General features: G+C 45.8%; 1 protein-coding gene across 1 annotated transcript; it reads left to right on the plus strand.

The window, feature by feature from the left end:
- The first annotated feature begins 321 nt into the window (after positions 1–321).
- Positions 322–14,386, plus strand: LOC146198578 (monocarboxylate transporter 12-like). Its single transcript, XM_084592621.1, has 6 exons — positions 322–526; positions 2,027–2,170; positions 4,094–4,517; positions 10,450–10,943; positions 12,786–12,941; positions 14,349–14,386. The coding sequence occupies exons 1-6, from the start codon at positions 322–324 to the stop codon at positions 14,384–14,386; spliced, it is 1,461 nt and encodes a 486-aa protein (XP_084448747.1).
- The last annotated feature ends 2,220 nt before the right edge of the window (positions 14,387–16,606 follow it).

Genomic DNA, 16,606 nt, shown 5'->3' on the forward strand with positions numbered 1-16,606 from the left:
CCAAGGCGACTGCATTTCGATAGAGGCGAAAATTAAGGAGCCCGTGCACTGCTTGATGGCAGTGCATATTAAGGAACCCCAGGTTGCTAAATTATCCTGAGCCCTCCGCTACGGCGTCTCTCATGGCCTGAGTCGACTTGTGTCGTGAAAGCATAAACTAAACGAAATATATTCGTTCATGATTACATGCACCTTACGACGATAAGTTAATATCCTTTCAGGATATCTCTAAACCTATGCGCCAATTTGTTACAGATGAGTAGGAGTTGAAGCAGCAAGCATCTCCTGCCGGCCCGAGTGTCACCAGCTTTCTCGGAGACAATGCCTCCGAGAAAGAGAGTGGTGCAGCCCGACTCGCGAGAGTGCTGGCCTGTGGCGGCCTCTGCAGCCGTCTACGTCTTCTTCTCCATGATCCTGGTGAAGACCGAGTCGGTCATCTATGTCGGTTTCATGGACATGCTGCAGCTGAACAGACAAGATGCCTCCTGGCCGCTCAGCATATCGCTCGTGCTATCCCAACTGGCCGGTGAGCATGAGCCGGAATTCGGCTCCGAGGCACGGGTCCACCTTCAACACATCTTTCTCCTGAGCAAAAATGGTTGCACTTGAAAGGGCGACCGATGACAGTGCAAATCTGGACACATCAAAACCAGTCCTAAGAGCACGCTTGATTTGTAAAAGCATTCTGATTTTAACGGAACACCTTTTCTACCACTGCATCTTTTCTTCAGAAATTATGGGACTGCCGCGAGTTTGCGAAAATAACTCGGCAAAAGAGGTGCTGCATAGAGTAAGATTTGGTAACCAATGCTGCAATAGCTGTCTATATAGTAAGCTAGCAAAATAGGTGCATGGAAGGATATCGGAAGGTAATTACACTAAATCAACACTTGCTATGAATGTGACAGCAATTATCCTGAAACGAATAATTTTTTCTAAGTATGCAGGGGGCAGCGGTCGAAGAAAGGGTTGTATGCGTTTTAATATTTCTCTGTGAAAGGGAATTGTTGAGCTTCTTAAATGGCGCATACTTCCGATTAAACTGGCTAAAGCGAAGGTTTTCAACGAAATTGGCAATCGCTTCGTGCTATATTGAATGGATTCTGGTATAGAATGTCAGTTTCATTGATCCATTTCGAATTCTTGTTTTTTCTTTATTCTGGCGCTATGGTTCGTTCTGTGCTATTTGTTACAAATTATACGAGGCTGTTTTTTACGCACTGTTGTTTGCACATTTGGTTCCCGCTCCTCCAGTGACCACAGGGATCTTCAGCGCTTCCTCACGGACTCGAAACTGTAATGATGCGCATGTGATTCAATTCTGATGCAACTGTGGGAGAAATTCCTTTCCAAGAAAAGTACTTGTAGCTCCTAAAATATTTTGAGCAACGACCAAAATCAGTGATGCTAGCGAAATCACACTGTCAATATGCGTTCTTAGTTTCGCATGTGCAAGCTTGTGTTCGCTAATACAATATAACTAACATTTACTTCATGCATGGCTGCGATTTCTGATCCTTTTTTGTTAGTGTGGGTCTGTGACATAATATATGTGCATGTATTTAGAGTAGCACTTTGCTGTTTTTCTTGAGCATCTGCTTTAAGACTATTCATTCGTTCATTTTAGGGGACGTGAAACGGTTGGTGAGGCTCGTTATAACGCTGTAACCAACTGGCGTCGGAATTCTTATGAACGGACATGAAAACATTCCGTCTAGACATGAACACTTGGATGAAGTGTGCGGCCATTGTCGATATTTGTTTGGAATATGGTGCGTAAATGTTTGATGAAACCTTCGGGTGCTAAAAGAGCGCACATGGTAGCTTTACTGACTGATTATTAAACAGCTGATACATATTGAGAGCCAGGATTCCTGAATTTTTCCCGTTTTAATAAGCCGTAACAACAACGGTTCATGATAATGCTTTTCGTAACACCCCTTTGTACGACTGCTGATCGTTCCATTCTTGCACCAGTGCTAAGTCAAAGTCGAAACCAGAGTACGTGCGGTATTCTGTGACGCAGGGCCCGTGTTCGGAGTGCTCTGCCTGTGGCTGTCCGAGAGGACCATTCTGATCGTTGGCGCCCTACTCTGCTCCGTGCCCATCATGGCTTGCGGATTCGCATATAGCTTGACCGTCATCAACGTGCTCTACGGAATACTATTCGGTGAGCTGGGGTCTTCTCTGTACCATCCCTCATAGAGCGCCATACATTCTTCACTCAACTTTTGCCATACAGTTCTCGTTAATACAAAATGCATTTGAGGACTGTTCTTCGAGCCTCACTTTTTACTATGCCAGCACTATAAAGTCCTCTTTCGGCGAAAAAGGGTCCACGTCTGTGCGCATGAAGCATCCAGTGTCCCAAGCATACCGAAGCGGATCAGACCCCCTTCCAGGTGCCCTTTGGACCGGGAAGTCCAGTGGGCACCTGGAAGATGGTCTTATCCTCTACTCTAGATCCTACTACTTACTCCGGAGCACGCACATGTAAACTCGCACCGCCCACCTACAAGCCTCCACCCACCTGCATCCACCTTTCACCAACCTGCACCCTACAGGAGTCCACACAGAAGGGGAATGAAAGAGCAAAGGCGAATGAAATTCAGTGGCGATATGGGAAGGCGATTAAAGTAAACGCGAAATGTACAGCCAACAGTGCTAACGCAATTCTGTCGTTTCATGTTGTAGGTGTGATTCATATTTCTTTCCATGGGTAGGTTTTGGACGAAAATCTCATAAATCGCCAAACTTGCGTGCGAAGCTCTTACATTTCTCTACAGCCTCTGAAAAAAAAAAAGACAATGCTTCCGCCATGGGGACCTGTGCAGTTAGTAGTATATCAACGAAAAAGTGGCCGTTAGAGGCAATATTTCGCTGTTGGTGATGTAGATCAGGTCGATATAAGAGCGGGTGCTGTCATGGCGCAGCATGGTAATAGCGTTGCCAAGTAAACTAAGAGCAGTAAAACAATTTTTTTTTTTTTGCCCACAGAAATTGTACATCTTGAGTGACGACGGATGCTCGATAACGTAATCCTCTACCAACGGCAGGTAAACAAATACTCCAGCGGTAGTCCTTACATGCTTCCTCTAGCAGATTTAGTGGGACCAAGCAAGTTGCAAGTTTTACAGCGACCGCTGTTAAATGCCTGCCAGCTGAGTTCAACGTCAGAGTAATTGATAGCAGTAATAGCAGAAGTAATAAATGTAGCAGGTAATATCAGTGGTGTAGTTAGAGACGCAGTAGCACTGTTGGCGTAACCGTAGAAATGTAGGAGGGGGTGCTGGTGGTGTGCAATCACGTCACTCATAATGACACTGAAACGTATACGCTATGGCAATGCATAACGTTGTGCGGTTCGAGCTCAGCGACGTCGTTAGGGACAGCACAGTCCTTTTCCCTCGTACCTCCACCTGCAGCTATTACAGCCTCCATAAACAAGGTATCTTTCAAAACTAGGCGTTTGTTTAACACCTCGAGCATATCTCATATCACTGGTTGGATCACAAGGCTTTCCCAAGACTGGGAAAGTGGTATTTGAAGAGCAAGCATGTCTACAAAATGTGAAGAGTAATCTATTGCTGTCTATACATGTCTGGGGGGCTGTCAGCCAGTCTTGCGTTACACAATAGCAGCCACCCTGTGATATTTTGTTGTTGTATCTGCTTAAAACGTGATGAACAGTATACTGGTTTTTCATCCGATATACCCTAGATAAGCATCTTAAGGAGGCCCATTCATAAACCATAAGCCCACTGGAAATGTCCGTGTAAATTTCAAGTCGAACTGTTTCAATAGACTTTGATGTTTGATCTCCAGAGGAATTTAAAGAGGCTCCTAACATGTTTGTCGGCATTCCCCGAAGAGCAGTGTGCTAGTGTTACAGAAAAGGCCCACAGCATACAAACAATTGTATCTAAAAGGATGCAGCCAATGGGTGCTAACCCCGAGCCAAATCGGCAACTAAAGTTACCCCATTAGCAACACATGCAAATAAGACCACTACATGCCATTCTGCTTCTTTCACTCCTCCTACTCAGCCGTCGAACTAACGATTGCTTACTTGCTTCATCTCGGTCGTCGCCAGGGCTGGGACTAGCGTGCGCCGAGCTGGTGCCTTTCTCGGTGGTGGCTCGCCACTTCGTGTCGTTCAGGGGCACCGCCCTGGGCCTGCTGTTCATAGTGACCGCCGTTTCCGGCTTCGTGTCTCCCATGGCACTGGAGTTTCTGCGTCAGACGTACGGCTTCCGCTGCACGCTGTTCCTCGTCGGAGCCATCATACTCAACATGCTTCTGGGCTGTTTCATGGTTAGCCGCATCGACCGCTCGGAAGCCGTCGATGATCCGCACGTCCCCATAAAGACCAAAGAAGTGCAGACCGAATCACCCCGCCTGCTGACCGAACCACCACGCGTGCCAGTCGATCGACGAAGGTCCAGCTTCCAGGTGGCTTCCCTGGGACAGTCTTGCTCCATCACGTTGGCACAATCCATCATGTCATTGGACAAGGGGTGAGACACTGCTTCTCTGATTCATTTAATGTAACATCTTTCTTTCGAGCGTATAATATGCGTCGATTTCGATCGAAAAAAAAAGACATCAACAGCTTCCGAAAATGCTAAATATTAGATAGGGCACTTGCTGAGGTCAGGAGATATAGTAAACTTTATGCTCTCAAAAATGTAATTTGCTGATATGCCCGTAAAGTGCCCAAATGAATTCATTTTCTTTTTAATTCGGTGGTTTGTGCAAAAAGCGTTTCTTCATACTCTGTTAATATTAGCCTTGTGCTAGTCATAAACATCTATTAACTTAGCAGAACGTTGAGTTGTGTCCATTCTATTACCTTTTGTCCTTGTCGTTTGCGCAGTTTTTTCAACGTGTCTATTAACCTCGCTCATAATCTCATGGTGCAACAGCTCAAAGAGCTGTACATCTAATTTCGTTCGTTCAGAGTCCCCTTGATAGGCAAAAGTCAAATGCGACCAATAAACAAAACATTTGGACACCCATTGACAGTCTGGTAGCAAAATAACACCATTGTGAGCTGCCAGCTGCGACGGCATTGACATATACACCCGCCGGGGAGCAAGGGCCTCTCCCATACCTCTTTAATTAGACCGGTCTCATTCAAGCTGCGGCCACCTTTCCTAATACACTGCCTAAGCTCATCCACCCACATGCCTTATACCACCTCCCGCTACACCTGCATTCTACCACAATCCAATTTGTTGCCCTTGGCCTCCCTCATATTACATGCATTGTCCATGTCCAGTTTTTTCTTTATTTCGACTAAATCGTCATTTCAATGGGAATTTATGCGCTACTTGTTAGAAAGGGGACAGGTGAAGGACAGCAAACGACACACGTGTGTTGTCCTTCACCTGTCCCCTGTCTAGCAAGTAGCGCATAAATCCCAATTATGGTTAACCAACTGGCCCCTGTGTTAGCATTGTTAATCATCATCTCACGTTTGTTCCTCTGAACCACTCTTGTCTCCTCCTCTATCTTAATATTACACCAAAAATTATCCTTCCATAGCTCGCTGCGCTGTACCCTACTTAAGTTAAACCCTTTTTGTTAGCCTCCACATTCTTGTCCCTTAGGTGAGTTTTAGTAGATAACAGGCATTATGCACTTTTGTCTTTTTCTCTTTAGAGGTCCGAGCAAACTGCAGTTTGTGACCTAAGAGCACGGGCCAAATGTGCTCCACGCCATTTTTATTGCTCTAGTTTTCATTATCCTTCTTCAAATAAACATTCATCTCAAAGCAGCGCGAAACTCGAGACGATGTGGAAGTAACAAGGGACGACCCAAGCGTGTTTCTTCCACATCGTCTCGTGCTTCGCGCTGCTTTCCTAAATCCTTTCCAACTTTCCCAGTTTTCTGTTCACATTCAGATAAGCAATCACTGGCATTGATATACCACTTCCAGCGGTTATTTACTTACCGTAAACTGATGTTCCCTTTCGTGACTGATGAGCATTAGTTTAATTTTCTGCATATATATTTTTACACTTACCATACTTTTTTGCTTGTCATAGTTATTGATGTGCTTTGCAATTCGTCCCCTCAGTCACTTAGCAAGGCATATAAACAGACAATCCCATATTACTGAGGCATTCCTCATTATCTATCCCCGATCCTTCAGACCTCTGAACACCTCCCGTAAACAAGTGGTGAAAAGCACTGAGCAGAATGCGTCTCTCTCTCTCTCCCCCCCCCCCCTCTCTCTCTCTCTCTATATATATATATATATATATATCTCTCTCTAAGATCATTTCTTAGTAAGATTTCATTAGTTTCTTCACAAGAGATTATGGTGGCTGTGCAGCTGCTACAGATATCGTCCAGTACTTTTACATGAAGCTGGTCTACACCTTGGTTACGCAGTGTCCGCATAACAGCTGAGAAGAAATTCATACCAAGCCACGTACAATTTATTTCAAGTTATGTCATTCACGATGACATCAAAGTGCGACGTAAAGCCTCCTCTTGATTCATTTTTTGTTTTGCCGACAAAAGTGCTGCCTGAATCTGACGGCGGCTGACGGCTACGGCTACTAATCGCCGACTGAACAGTCAGAAAATATAAACCTGTGTCCTTATGATGGTCCTTATATAAAGCGTACAGTGAACGACACCGGGCATGTTGTCAACGAAAATAAAGTAGCAGCAACAATCTTAGCAACGATCTGGCAGGAATTCCTCACTTCTTTACTAACGCATAGACACGCTGTCCTTCCTAGTCGCGTAATTACTTACCCCACTCCTCCAAGGAGCCCGGAAATCTGTCTCCCGAATTCTCCCTCCCGAAAAGGAACGCCTTTGTACAAACAGCTTAATTTACTACACTCACCACCTTCCCACGATAAGCCGGACACATCTCGGACAAATAATTACTTACTGCACCATTAAATCTTTGCCTCGTAAGGTGGCTATCCACAAAAAGATGAAATTGTTTTGACTCGTGGGGTTTGATGTCCCAGAGTGACCCAGGCTCTGAGAAATGCCGTAGTGGAGGCCACTGGTAATTAAGGACACCGTGAGGTTCCTTAACGTGCACTGAAATCGCACAGTACACGGACATCTAACCAGAAAGAAAAAGGAAGCAAAAATAAGACGGGCAGGAAGGTGAGTGCAGCGGTGGCGTAGCGGTAGAACATCCGCCTCGCATGCAAGAGGACCGGGGTTCAAATCCCGGTGCCGCGCAATTCTCCACCGGATGACAAAAAAAAAAAAAAAAAATCCGCGTGTCGATGGAATTGCATATACAGGTTTGGGGTGCGACCTGATGACGGTGAACACCTCCGGCAACGCACTCCCTCACCAGAACAGGAGTTGGCCACCCTGGTGCAGTAATTGGCCACAACCTCCTATGATAAGCTCCATACAACCTCGGCCCTCAGTCACCAGCGGCTGCGGAACAACTGACCACGGCGGCGGTCAGACCTGTGACGCAGCAGGGGGTGCTAAGAAAGCCTGGCTCCGCTGGACAGGCCGCCATTGGAAACTGACCCTGGCAACGTTTAATGCTAGAACCCTAGCTAGTGAAGCTAGTTTAGCAGTGCTGTTAGAGGAACTAGAGGGTTTGAAATGGGATGTCATAGGGCTTAGTGAGGTTAGGAGGCCGAATGAGGCATATACTGTACTGAAGGATGGGCATGTACTGTGTTATCGAGGTTTACCAGAGAGGCGACAACTAGGAGTAGGTTTCCTTGTCAATAAGTATATAGCGGGTAATATAGATGAATTCTATAGTATTAATGAGAGGGTTGCAGGCATCGTAATTAGGCTTAATAAGCGGTATAAACTGAAGGTTGTACAGGCCTATGCACCTACATGTAGTTATGATGACCAGACAGTTGAAAGCTTCTATGAAGATGTAGAATCGGCAATGCGAAAAGTAAAGACGCAGTATACTGTACTAATGGGCGACTTCAATGCCAAGGTAGGGAAAAAACAGGCAGGAGGCAAGGCAGTAGGTGACTATGGCATTGGTTCTAGGAATAGCAGGGGGGAGTTACTAGTTGAGTTTGCAGAGCGCAATAACTTACGAATCATGAATACCTTCTTTAGCAAACGGAAGAACCGAAAATGGACATGGAAAAGTCCTAACGGAGAGACTAAAAATGAAATCGACTTCATAATGTGTTCAACCCCCGCCATTGTGCAGGATGTAGAGGTAATCGGGAAAGTTCGATGTAGTGACCACAGGATGGTGAGGTCCCGAATTAGCCTAAATCTGAAGAAGGAACGCAATAGATTAGCAAGAAAGAAACCCATCAACGAATTAGCGGTGAGGGGGAGGGCAGAAGAGTTCAGGATCTCGCTACAGAATAGGTATTCAGCTCTAACTGAGGATGGCGACATTACCCTAGAGGCAAGGAACAATAATTTCAGAGATATCATTACTGAGTGCGCGGTAGAAGTAGGCGGTAGAATAGTTAGAGAGGATACCGGTAAGCTGTCTAAGGAGACGAAAGATTTGATTAAGAAACGGCAGAGTATGAAAGCTTCCAATCCAACAGACCAGATCGAATTGGCCGAGATATCAAAGCTAATCAATAAGCGCAAGGTGGCCGATATAAGGAAGTATAACATGGAGAAAATTGAGCATGCTGTAAAGAACGGGGGAAGCCTTAAAGCGGTAAAGAAGAAATTGGGCATAGGCAAAAACCAGATGTATGCGATAAGGGACAAGGCGGGCAACGTCATCACTAATATGGACAAGATAGTCAAAGTAGCCGAGGAGTTCTATACAGATCTCTACAGCGGCCAAAGTAGTCAGGACCGTAATGAGATTGGCGGTAGGGAAAAACAGTCAGACGTTCCACCAGTGACGAAGGACGAGGTCAAGAAAGCACTAGAAACTATGAAAAGGGGGAAATCAGCTGGAGAGGATCAGATAACTACAGATTTGCTGAAGGACGGGGGGGATATCGTGCTAGAAAAACTGGCCACCCTGTATACGCAGTGCCTGGTGTCATCGACGGTACCGGAAGCATGGAAGAATGCAAACATTATCCTCATTCACAAGAAAGGGGACTCTAAGGACCTTAAAAATTACAGACCAATCAGCTTACTGTCTGTTACGTACAAGGTATTTACGAAGGTAATCGCTAATAGAATCAGGACAACCTTAGACTGCAATCAAGCAAAGGATCAAGCAGGGTTTCGGAAACGGTACTCTACTATCGATCATATCCATACCGTCAATCAGGTGATAGAAAAATGCGCGGAATATAACCAGCCCTTATACATAGCATTCATTGATTACGAAAAAGCATTTGACTCAGTGTAAACCTCGGCGGTGATGCAGGCATTGCGAAATCAGGGGGTAGACGAGCCGTACGTGAAAGTGCTGGAAAATATATATAGTGGCTGCACAGCAACCATAGTTCTGCATAAAGAAAGTAACAAAATTCCCATAAAGAAAGGTGTTAGGCAAGGAGACACAATCTCCCCAGTACTATTCACAGCTTGTTTAGAGGAAGTATTCAGAGACTTGGAATGGGAGCAGTTAGGGATAAGGCTAGATGGAGAATACCTCAGTAATCTGCGATTTGCTGATGACATTGCCTTGCTAAGCAACTCGGGAGATGATCTGCAAATAATGATTGATGACCTAGACAGGAAAAGTAGAAAGGTAGGCTTGAAAATCAATATGCAGAAGACTAAGGTAATGTTCAACAGCCTCGGGAAGGAACAGGAGTTTACATTAGGTAGCGAAATACTGGAAGTAGTAGGCGAATATATCTACTTAGGACAGATAGTAACCGCAGATCCGGACCATGAAAAGGAAATAACAAGAAGAATAAGATTGGGATGGAGCGCATTTGGCAAGCACTCGCAGATTATGACTAGCAGCTTACCGGTATCGCTCAAGAGGAAAGTATACAACAGTTGCATCTTGCCTGTACTCACCTATGGGGCTGAAACGTGGAGGCTAACCAAGAAAGTTCTACTTAAGTTGAGGACAACCCAGAGGGCTATGGAACGAAAAATGGTAGGGGTAACATTAAGAGATAGAAAGCGTGCAGAGTGGGTCAGAGAAATAACTCAAGTTAACGACATTCTAGTGGAAATTAAGAAGAAGAAATGGACATGGGCAGGACATGTAGTGCGAAGAGAGGATAACCGATGGTCGCTGAGGGTAACAAACTGGATTCCAAGGGAAGGAAAGCGTAGCAGGGGGCGGCAGAAAGTTAGGTGGGCGGATGAGATTAAGAAGTTCGCAGGGGTCAAGTGGATGCAGCTAGCACAGAACCGGGTTAAGTGGAGAGATATGGGAGAGGCCTTCGCCCTGCAGTGGGTATAATCAGGCTGATGATGATGATGATGATGAAGGTGAATGATGCAGAACCACGCATCTCATAGGAGCCATATATCAAGTAAAGGTAGTCATATCTTGAAGTCGTACGTCATCCCCTTGGCTCGCAGGGATCGGTCGGCACGGGCCAAGCTGCTGCGCAGCTTGCGTTCCCTGGTGTCTGTGGCCTTCATCCACATCGGCGTGTCACGTGCGGCAGCCCTGTTCGCGCTCACCACCATCCTCATTACGGTGGTGGACTTTGGCGAGGACAATGGCCTCACGGGTTACGACGCCGTGTCCCTGCTAACCGCGTACGCCATCGGCGACCTGGGCTCGCGGCTCTGCACCGCGGCAGTGCTGGACACGCGCTTCTTAAGCAGCAGCGCCACGCTTCTCTGCATGTTTGCTCTGCAGACGGCCGTCATGGCCGTGATGAGCTTCGAGAAGAACTACTGGGTGCTGCTCACCTGCTGCTTCGTGACGGGACTGTCGAGCGGAGGACGCATATTCACCTGCACGGTCATGGTGGCTGAGGAGTTCGACGAGGACTCCATCTCCCTCAACCTGGGGGTAATGAACTTTGTGTCCGGATTCGCGTGCCTCATCAGGCCGCCCGTCATAGGTATGTGCCCAGCTAGCTATATCCCGCTTTAAATGGGGCCCGTCTGGGGCTGTTTTGCTTAACTATAGACATAGCGTATGGCCCAACATGATGACTAGCAACTGGGGAGCAAAAAACGCTATGATTCACCCTCATCGTCTTGACTTGAGCTCTTTTAAAAGATTTCACTTATAACGCGGTAATATCAAAGCACGATGAACTAATGGAGGGTAAATGGGCTACGCTTTCTATGTCGTTTTTATGTGCATGCAGTAAGTTATATCACAAGATCTCAACGCAGCCAGGGAGCTAACTTAACAATAGGTTTTCATGCACTTCCATTGCTACTGAAGTTGACTATTGGTCTGGACTATTCTGCACAGAATTCCAGAACGTATACTGAAACGAGAGAAAACTAAACCAGGGTAGGAAACTTCTTTCAGTGTGGCTCACCAAGAACAACTTATTCCACAGGCGTACGAGCACTGCAGATTCCGCATTCTGATTATGTTAACGTCCAAAGTCGAAGTACAGCAACTCTAACTTGAAATTAGTCCCCTGAACATGACTTCAGGTAAAGGGACACATATTATAGCCACTTACCATTAACTATTTTAGCTCCTTACTCGTGCAATTTTCTGTTCTCCTTTTTTTCTTTTATTGTACGAAGGAAAGAAGATGCTCGCGCAAGTAAGAGCAGAAATTAAACATTCGACTTACAAATGTTTGCTCTGTTTCAGTTGCATGGCTTGTTGAGATAAAGCTTCTCTGAACGGAACTTTTTACAGTGCAGAGTACCTCGTTTTTATGTTTCAAAAATTGATACTGGTTAAGCTATAACTAAGCGCAAGTCTTACATGCGAAAGCACAACGCTTCGAATTGTTTCGCTTGCAGTTTAGGTAAAACGAGAGAAAGATATCTACATAGCATGAAAGAGCACTAAGCAAGGGTTGAGGGAAAGCCGCAGTTCGCAAGCCGAGCCAACGTTTCGACAAGGGGACTGGTGTTCGTCTGGGCAATGATTATCGCACTGCCCAGACGAAGACCAGTCCACTTGTCGAAACGTTGGCTCCACTTGCGAACTGAGGCTCTCCCTCTACCATTCAGTGGTCTTTCATTCACTTAGTTTAGCTACATATCGCTTAGCTTGAGGTTTGGATAAGCTTGATCAAGTTTAGTTAGGCTTAGTAAGACGTATGCCTACCTCCAATTTGTGTTCAGACGCAACTTATCACTGCAATAGAACCTTACAACCATTTAGTCTTAGATCTATTAAGCTTAACTAAACCTAACACAAGACGTAATTACGCAAAGTATTTCAGGCACGTTTAATTTACGTTGCCTAACTCGTGCTTGATTATCATTTATTGCTGTTAATAAGACTAATTATATTTGTGCTCCACTTTGGTCCTGGTCATATTCACGGTTCAAGTAATCATGGTCACCCTTAGCAAGTCACAGTATAACTGTATACAGCCAAGCTAGGCTCGGTTGCCATAGAAACATTCGGTTACGTACGTGGAAGGAAGCCGGAAATCGCCGACATCTATCGTGTCAGACTGGTTCTCACAGCAGCCCAGTATTCCCATGGAAAATTGGAATAACCGAAATATATCATGCTAGGATAGAAGCGCTTTCGCAATAAAATAAAATGACGATTTAGTTCTGTGACACAACAGCAAAATGAATTTCGATCTCGACGTTCAGAGTGGTAAACCACACCCACTCTGATTTAAAGAAGGAAGGGTGCTTGACAGAAGCCGAAAAGCTTTTCCTTTGTACTTCCTATATCAGCGTCATCTGCGTACTTCTCTCATTGGCAACCTGGGAAGGGCAGTAACATCACGTGCGCTCCCCCGCAGGCTACTGTCGAGACGTTCTGGGCTCGTACACCACACTGTACATGCTGCTGGCCATCATCAACGCGGTCTTCACAGTCACCTGGAGCCTCAAGCTCGTCTTTTCTAAGCGCAAGAAGTCGCCGCCGCCACTCAGGGACGTCCTGCAAGAGTTACCAGGTAAAGCTCGGCAGCAAGTTTCTCCTTAACAGATGTGAACCCTGCGGTCCTCACCGAATGGGTCAGCCTCTATAGAGGGAATGACCTCCTCCTCCCGTCCATACCCCGTTTCTTTTTTCTGGCTTCCTAAACTGACACTTCAAACATTTAAGCCAGAACTACTTCAGGACTCATTGTCTCTCTGAGGCATAGCTGGATAGGATTGGTGGTATAGATCGAACCGTCTAAAGGTAGGTCGGAGGTTGAAAGTAACCTATGAAGAGTAAAGATTGGCATGAGAATGGTGGGTGACTCTACCAGAGAGATGCTCCTTCCGGACCCGGACGGTGGCAAAATGGCCAATCTGCAATGAATACCGTTCAAACTGCGATAAGTTCGCTGTCAAAGCGAAGCCACGTGATGTCGTCCTTTTTTTGTGCCACCTACCCCTGAACTTAGCAAGATTTTTTTTTTTTTCGCCGTAACCTTTCTACTCAATCTATGAGGATGGTCCACGTCCACTTATCGGCCGTAGCGATTTTAGTGGTAATGAATTCAACGATGAACTGCAACGTTTTATGTACCGTCTGTTGCAGAAGTTTGTGGCCCAACGCGCCGGGCAGAGGAGCAGTATCGCTCCCGAGAGGCGGCGCTGCGCCCGCCGGCGCTGCCTGGTGACGCAGCTATAAAGAGTGAGGAGACTTGTTTTCTTCCCCTCATCCCGCGGCTGAGGGCAAAGATGTGCGATATCAACCGCGGGATGAGGAGAAGAGAACAAGCCTCCTCACTCTTTATAGCTACGTCACCAGGCAGCGCCGGTGGGCGCAGCGCCGCCTCTCGGGAACGATACTGCTCCTCTGCCCGGTGCGTTGGGCCGCAAACTTCTTCAACAGACGGTAAATCTTGTTCATCGCGTTTGGTTTCGTTGCGTACATTCATCTTCTGGTCACTATGAAGAATGGAAGGCGGCCGGGTTTGGAAAGATGACATTGATTTGGTGCATTCTGCCACTTAACTTATGCTCACAAGTTATTAGTTTGAGTGTCACGTAGCAGTAGAAAATTCCAGCGAAATTCAGAATAACAATGTGAAAGTTAGTTCCAGCCATTTACGAACAACTCAGTCAACTACAGTTCAGAGTGTTTTTGAGAATTACTGCGCTAAAAAAAAATGTGAGCCATTTTCCTTTTCTTTTCCTTGCGTTCCGAAGAAATCAAGCTGAAAAGCGAGGCACTTTACTCTTCGAAAGAGACCGCTAAATGGGAATAAAATCTTATTTCCCTCATTTTTAAACTGTTGGGAAGGATATCCGAAATTTAGTAAATATTGCCGTTAATCAAGAGAGGTTTTTGTCCCGCGCAAGCTCTGGCGATCATATCGGTTGCACGTACTTAATTAAATGTCGTTCTTTTTTTATTCCCGTTTCAGATGCAAGAGGACGAATCGGCAGCATCACATCGTTCTGAAACATCTTCACATTTGTTTACCACGTGTCCTGACTCGTTTTGTCGATTTCACTGCAATGGAGTTAGCCTCGGCAGTTGCACAAGAAAAGGGCTCATCTTGGTCACTTCGCGACGCAGTCATAAGCCACGAAAATTGACCAGGACCATTACCAGTACCACAGCTTGAAGAGAGAGACAAGCGGGCGTAGCATTAGTGAAGAAAGGAGTAACAGAAAGATTGCACACCTTTCTTTTGCTTAGCAACCCCAACTGCAAAGTGCGCTTTGGAATCGTCACTTAAAATAATGCAATGCGCCATTTTCGCTACACGCGGATGGTTTAGTCCATGATTTTCCATTTAAGTATTTGCCTACTGTCCACCTTACCTTATCAAACAGTGGAACTGACTTTGGTCTCTTTTCAATTAAGGTCAGTGATGGAAAGGGCTTTGGGCCCCGCCGGGATCGCACAGTTGTTAGGGCGCTCGACTACTCCAAACGATGGGGTATCAAATCCCGGACTCGGCGGCTGTTTTTGAATTGAGGCGAAAAGCAAGGCACTCCTGTGGTCTGCGACATCAGAGCACGTTAGAGAACAACCGGTGAAAATTTCCGGAGGCCTCCATTACGACGTCTCTTATAGCCTGAGTCGCTTTGGGAAGTTAAACCCCATAAACCAAGCCAACCAAACCAAAAGGCTTTGTCGTTTAGCAGTCGAATGTACCAGCCGATGAAGGAATGCGTTTATTTGAAAGCTCAAACTCAACGAATATGCATTCAAAAAAGTGACTCGTAGTTAATTGGGTCGAAGAGGCACCAGCAACATACTGTAAGGTCACTGGCAACAAATAGTTATAGGATATATGGTAACAACGAAAATGCGTTGCTGTTGCAACCGTTGCTGTGCCTGTTCAATCGCATTTTCGTACGGTTGCAATTGACGTAACCAGCTCATGCAGTTAGCCTGTGACTGGGCAAAACTGTAATATCTCGAAAAGTCACCGTTCCAATTATGATGAGGAAACGGTCATGGACGACTCTTTTGTTTATAGGGCCACTTTTAACCTTAAACCTTCTATGTGGACATGGGTTCGAGACAGTCAATTCTGTTCAAATACTGAAACCATCGTCCTCTTTTTTTTTTTCTACTTCGCAGTTACACTTGTGCTGGATATCACCGACTAAAAAAAAAAAAAGAAAAACTTTTTCAGCCCACTCCAAAGGATGGGGAAAAGAATGATCGTAAAGGCGCTGAATTTAATTGTTAGCGCTGTACTTTCTGCAGCCGCTATACTCCCTTCCTCGGCTATTTTGAAGCACTTGACGTATTTCTCAATTTTTGAAGATTACACGATTTATCAAATCCTGTAAATATAACTGACTCGTTACGTTTATGCACTTTCTGTGAGTGAAAATTGTGCTTACGTGTTGGCTCAGTATCCGCCATTCACCAGGATGAACGGGTTACGTGCGCGAACAGCGCGGTAGTGGTCGCCTTACAATAGTGATATACCCCAGCAGCGGATAAAGATGATTAGTAAGGAATTATGGCGCAATCTGAACGTGGCGAAACACCTTGCTGATTCTACAAGAGCCGCATTTTTCTTTCCATTTGAAGGTGTGTACTTGATAACGTTTGTCTTGTTTTTAGAGCGCAGCGGTTTAGCGCCTGCTCGTCGCCGTCGGCATTGTACCTCGTAACCAGCTCCGCAGGAAATTCCGTGCAAAGCACATTTATTTTGTCAAACAGGGTGCAGTATAGTTCTAGGTGTGACCTACTGCTAAACGCAGCACGTCACGGCTGTTGTAGACCTTTCCGATGTGTCGCTGAAGAGCACCTTTATTCTCCTTGACACGTGGACGCCAAGAAGGTTCACCGCCGATAAGACTACTGCGAATACGTTAATGTGTGCAGCTTGCCACGAGCTTCATTTCCTCACAGGTGCGGCTAGAAAGGAATATGCATGCGTCTGCTCAATACTTGAGAACTAAAGACAGCAAGTCAGCGCTGCGAGATGAACTGGCCGGTTCCACAAGCGGCTTGTTCGTTGCAGTGGGTCGTAGCTAAATTTGCACTACCGCCAAAGAAATAGACCAACATTTGCTTTACTCTAGGCACCACTATAGTCTAGATAAAACAATGAAACCATGTTTCAAACCACAGAAAAAAGAAGGTAACCAACGAACGATAACCATTGAACGAGGTTTTATCTCCTATGCCGTTGGCAGTGTCCCAACCCGC

The sequence above is a fragment of the Amblyomma maculatum genome, chromosome 2 (assembly GCF_055883805.1).
Source record: "Amblyomma maculatum isolate TAMU_Amacu chromosome 2, ASM5588380v1, whole genome shotgun sequence".
Taxonomy (NCBI): domain Eukaryota; kingdom Metazoa; phylum Arthropoda; class Arachnida; order Ixodida; family Ixodidae; genus Amblyomma; species Amblyomma maculatum.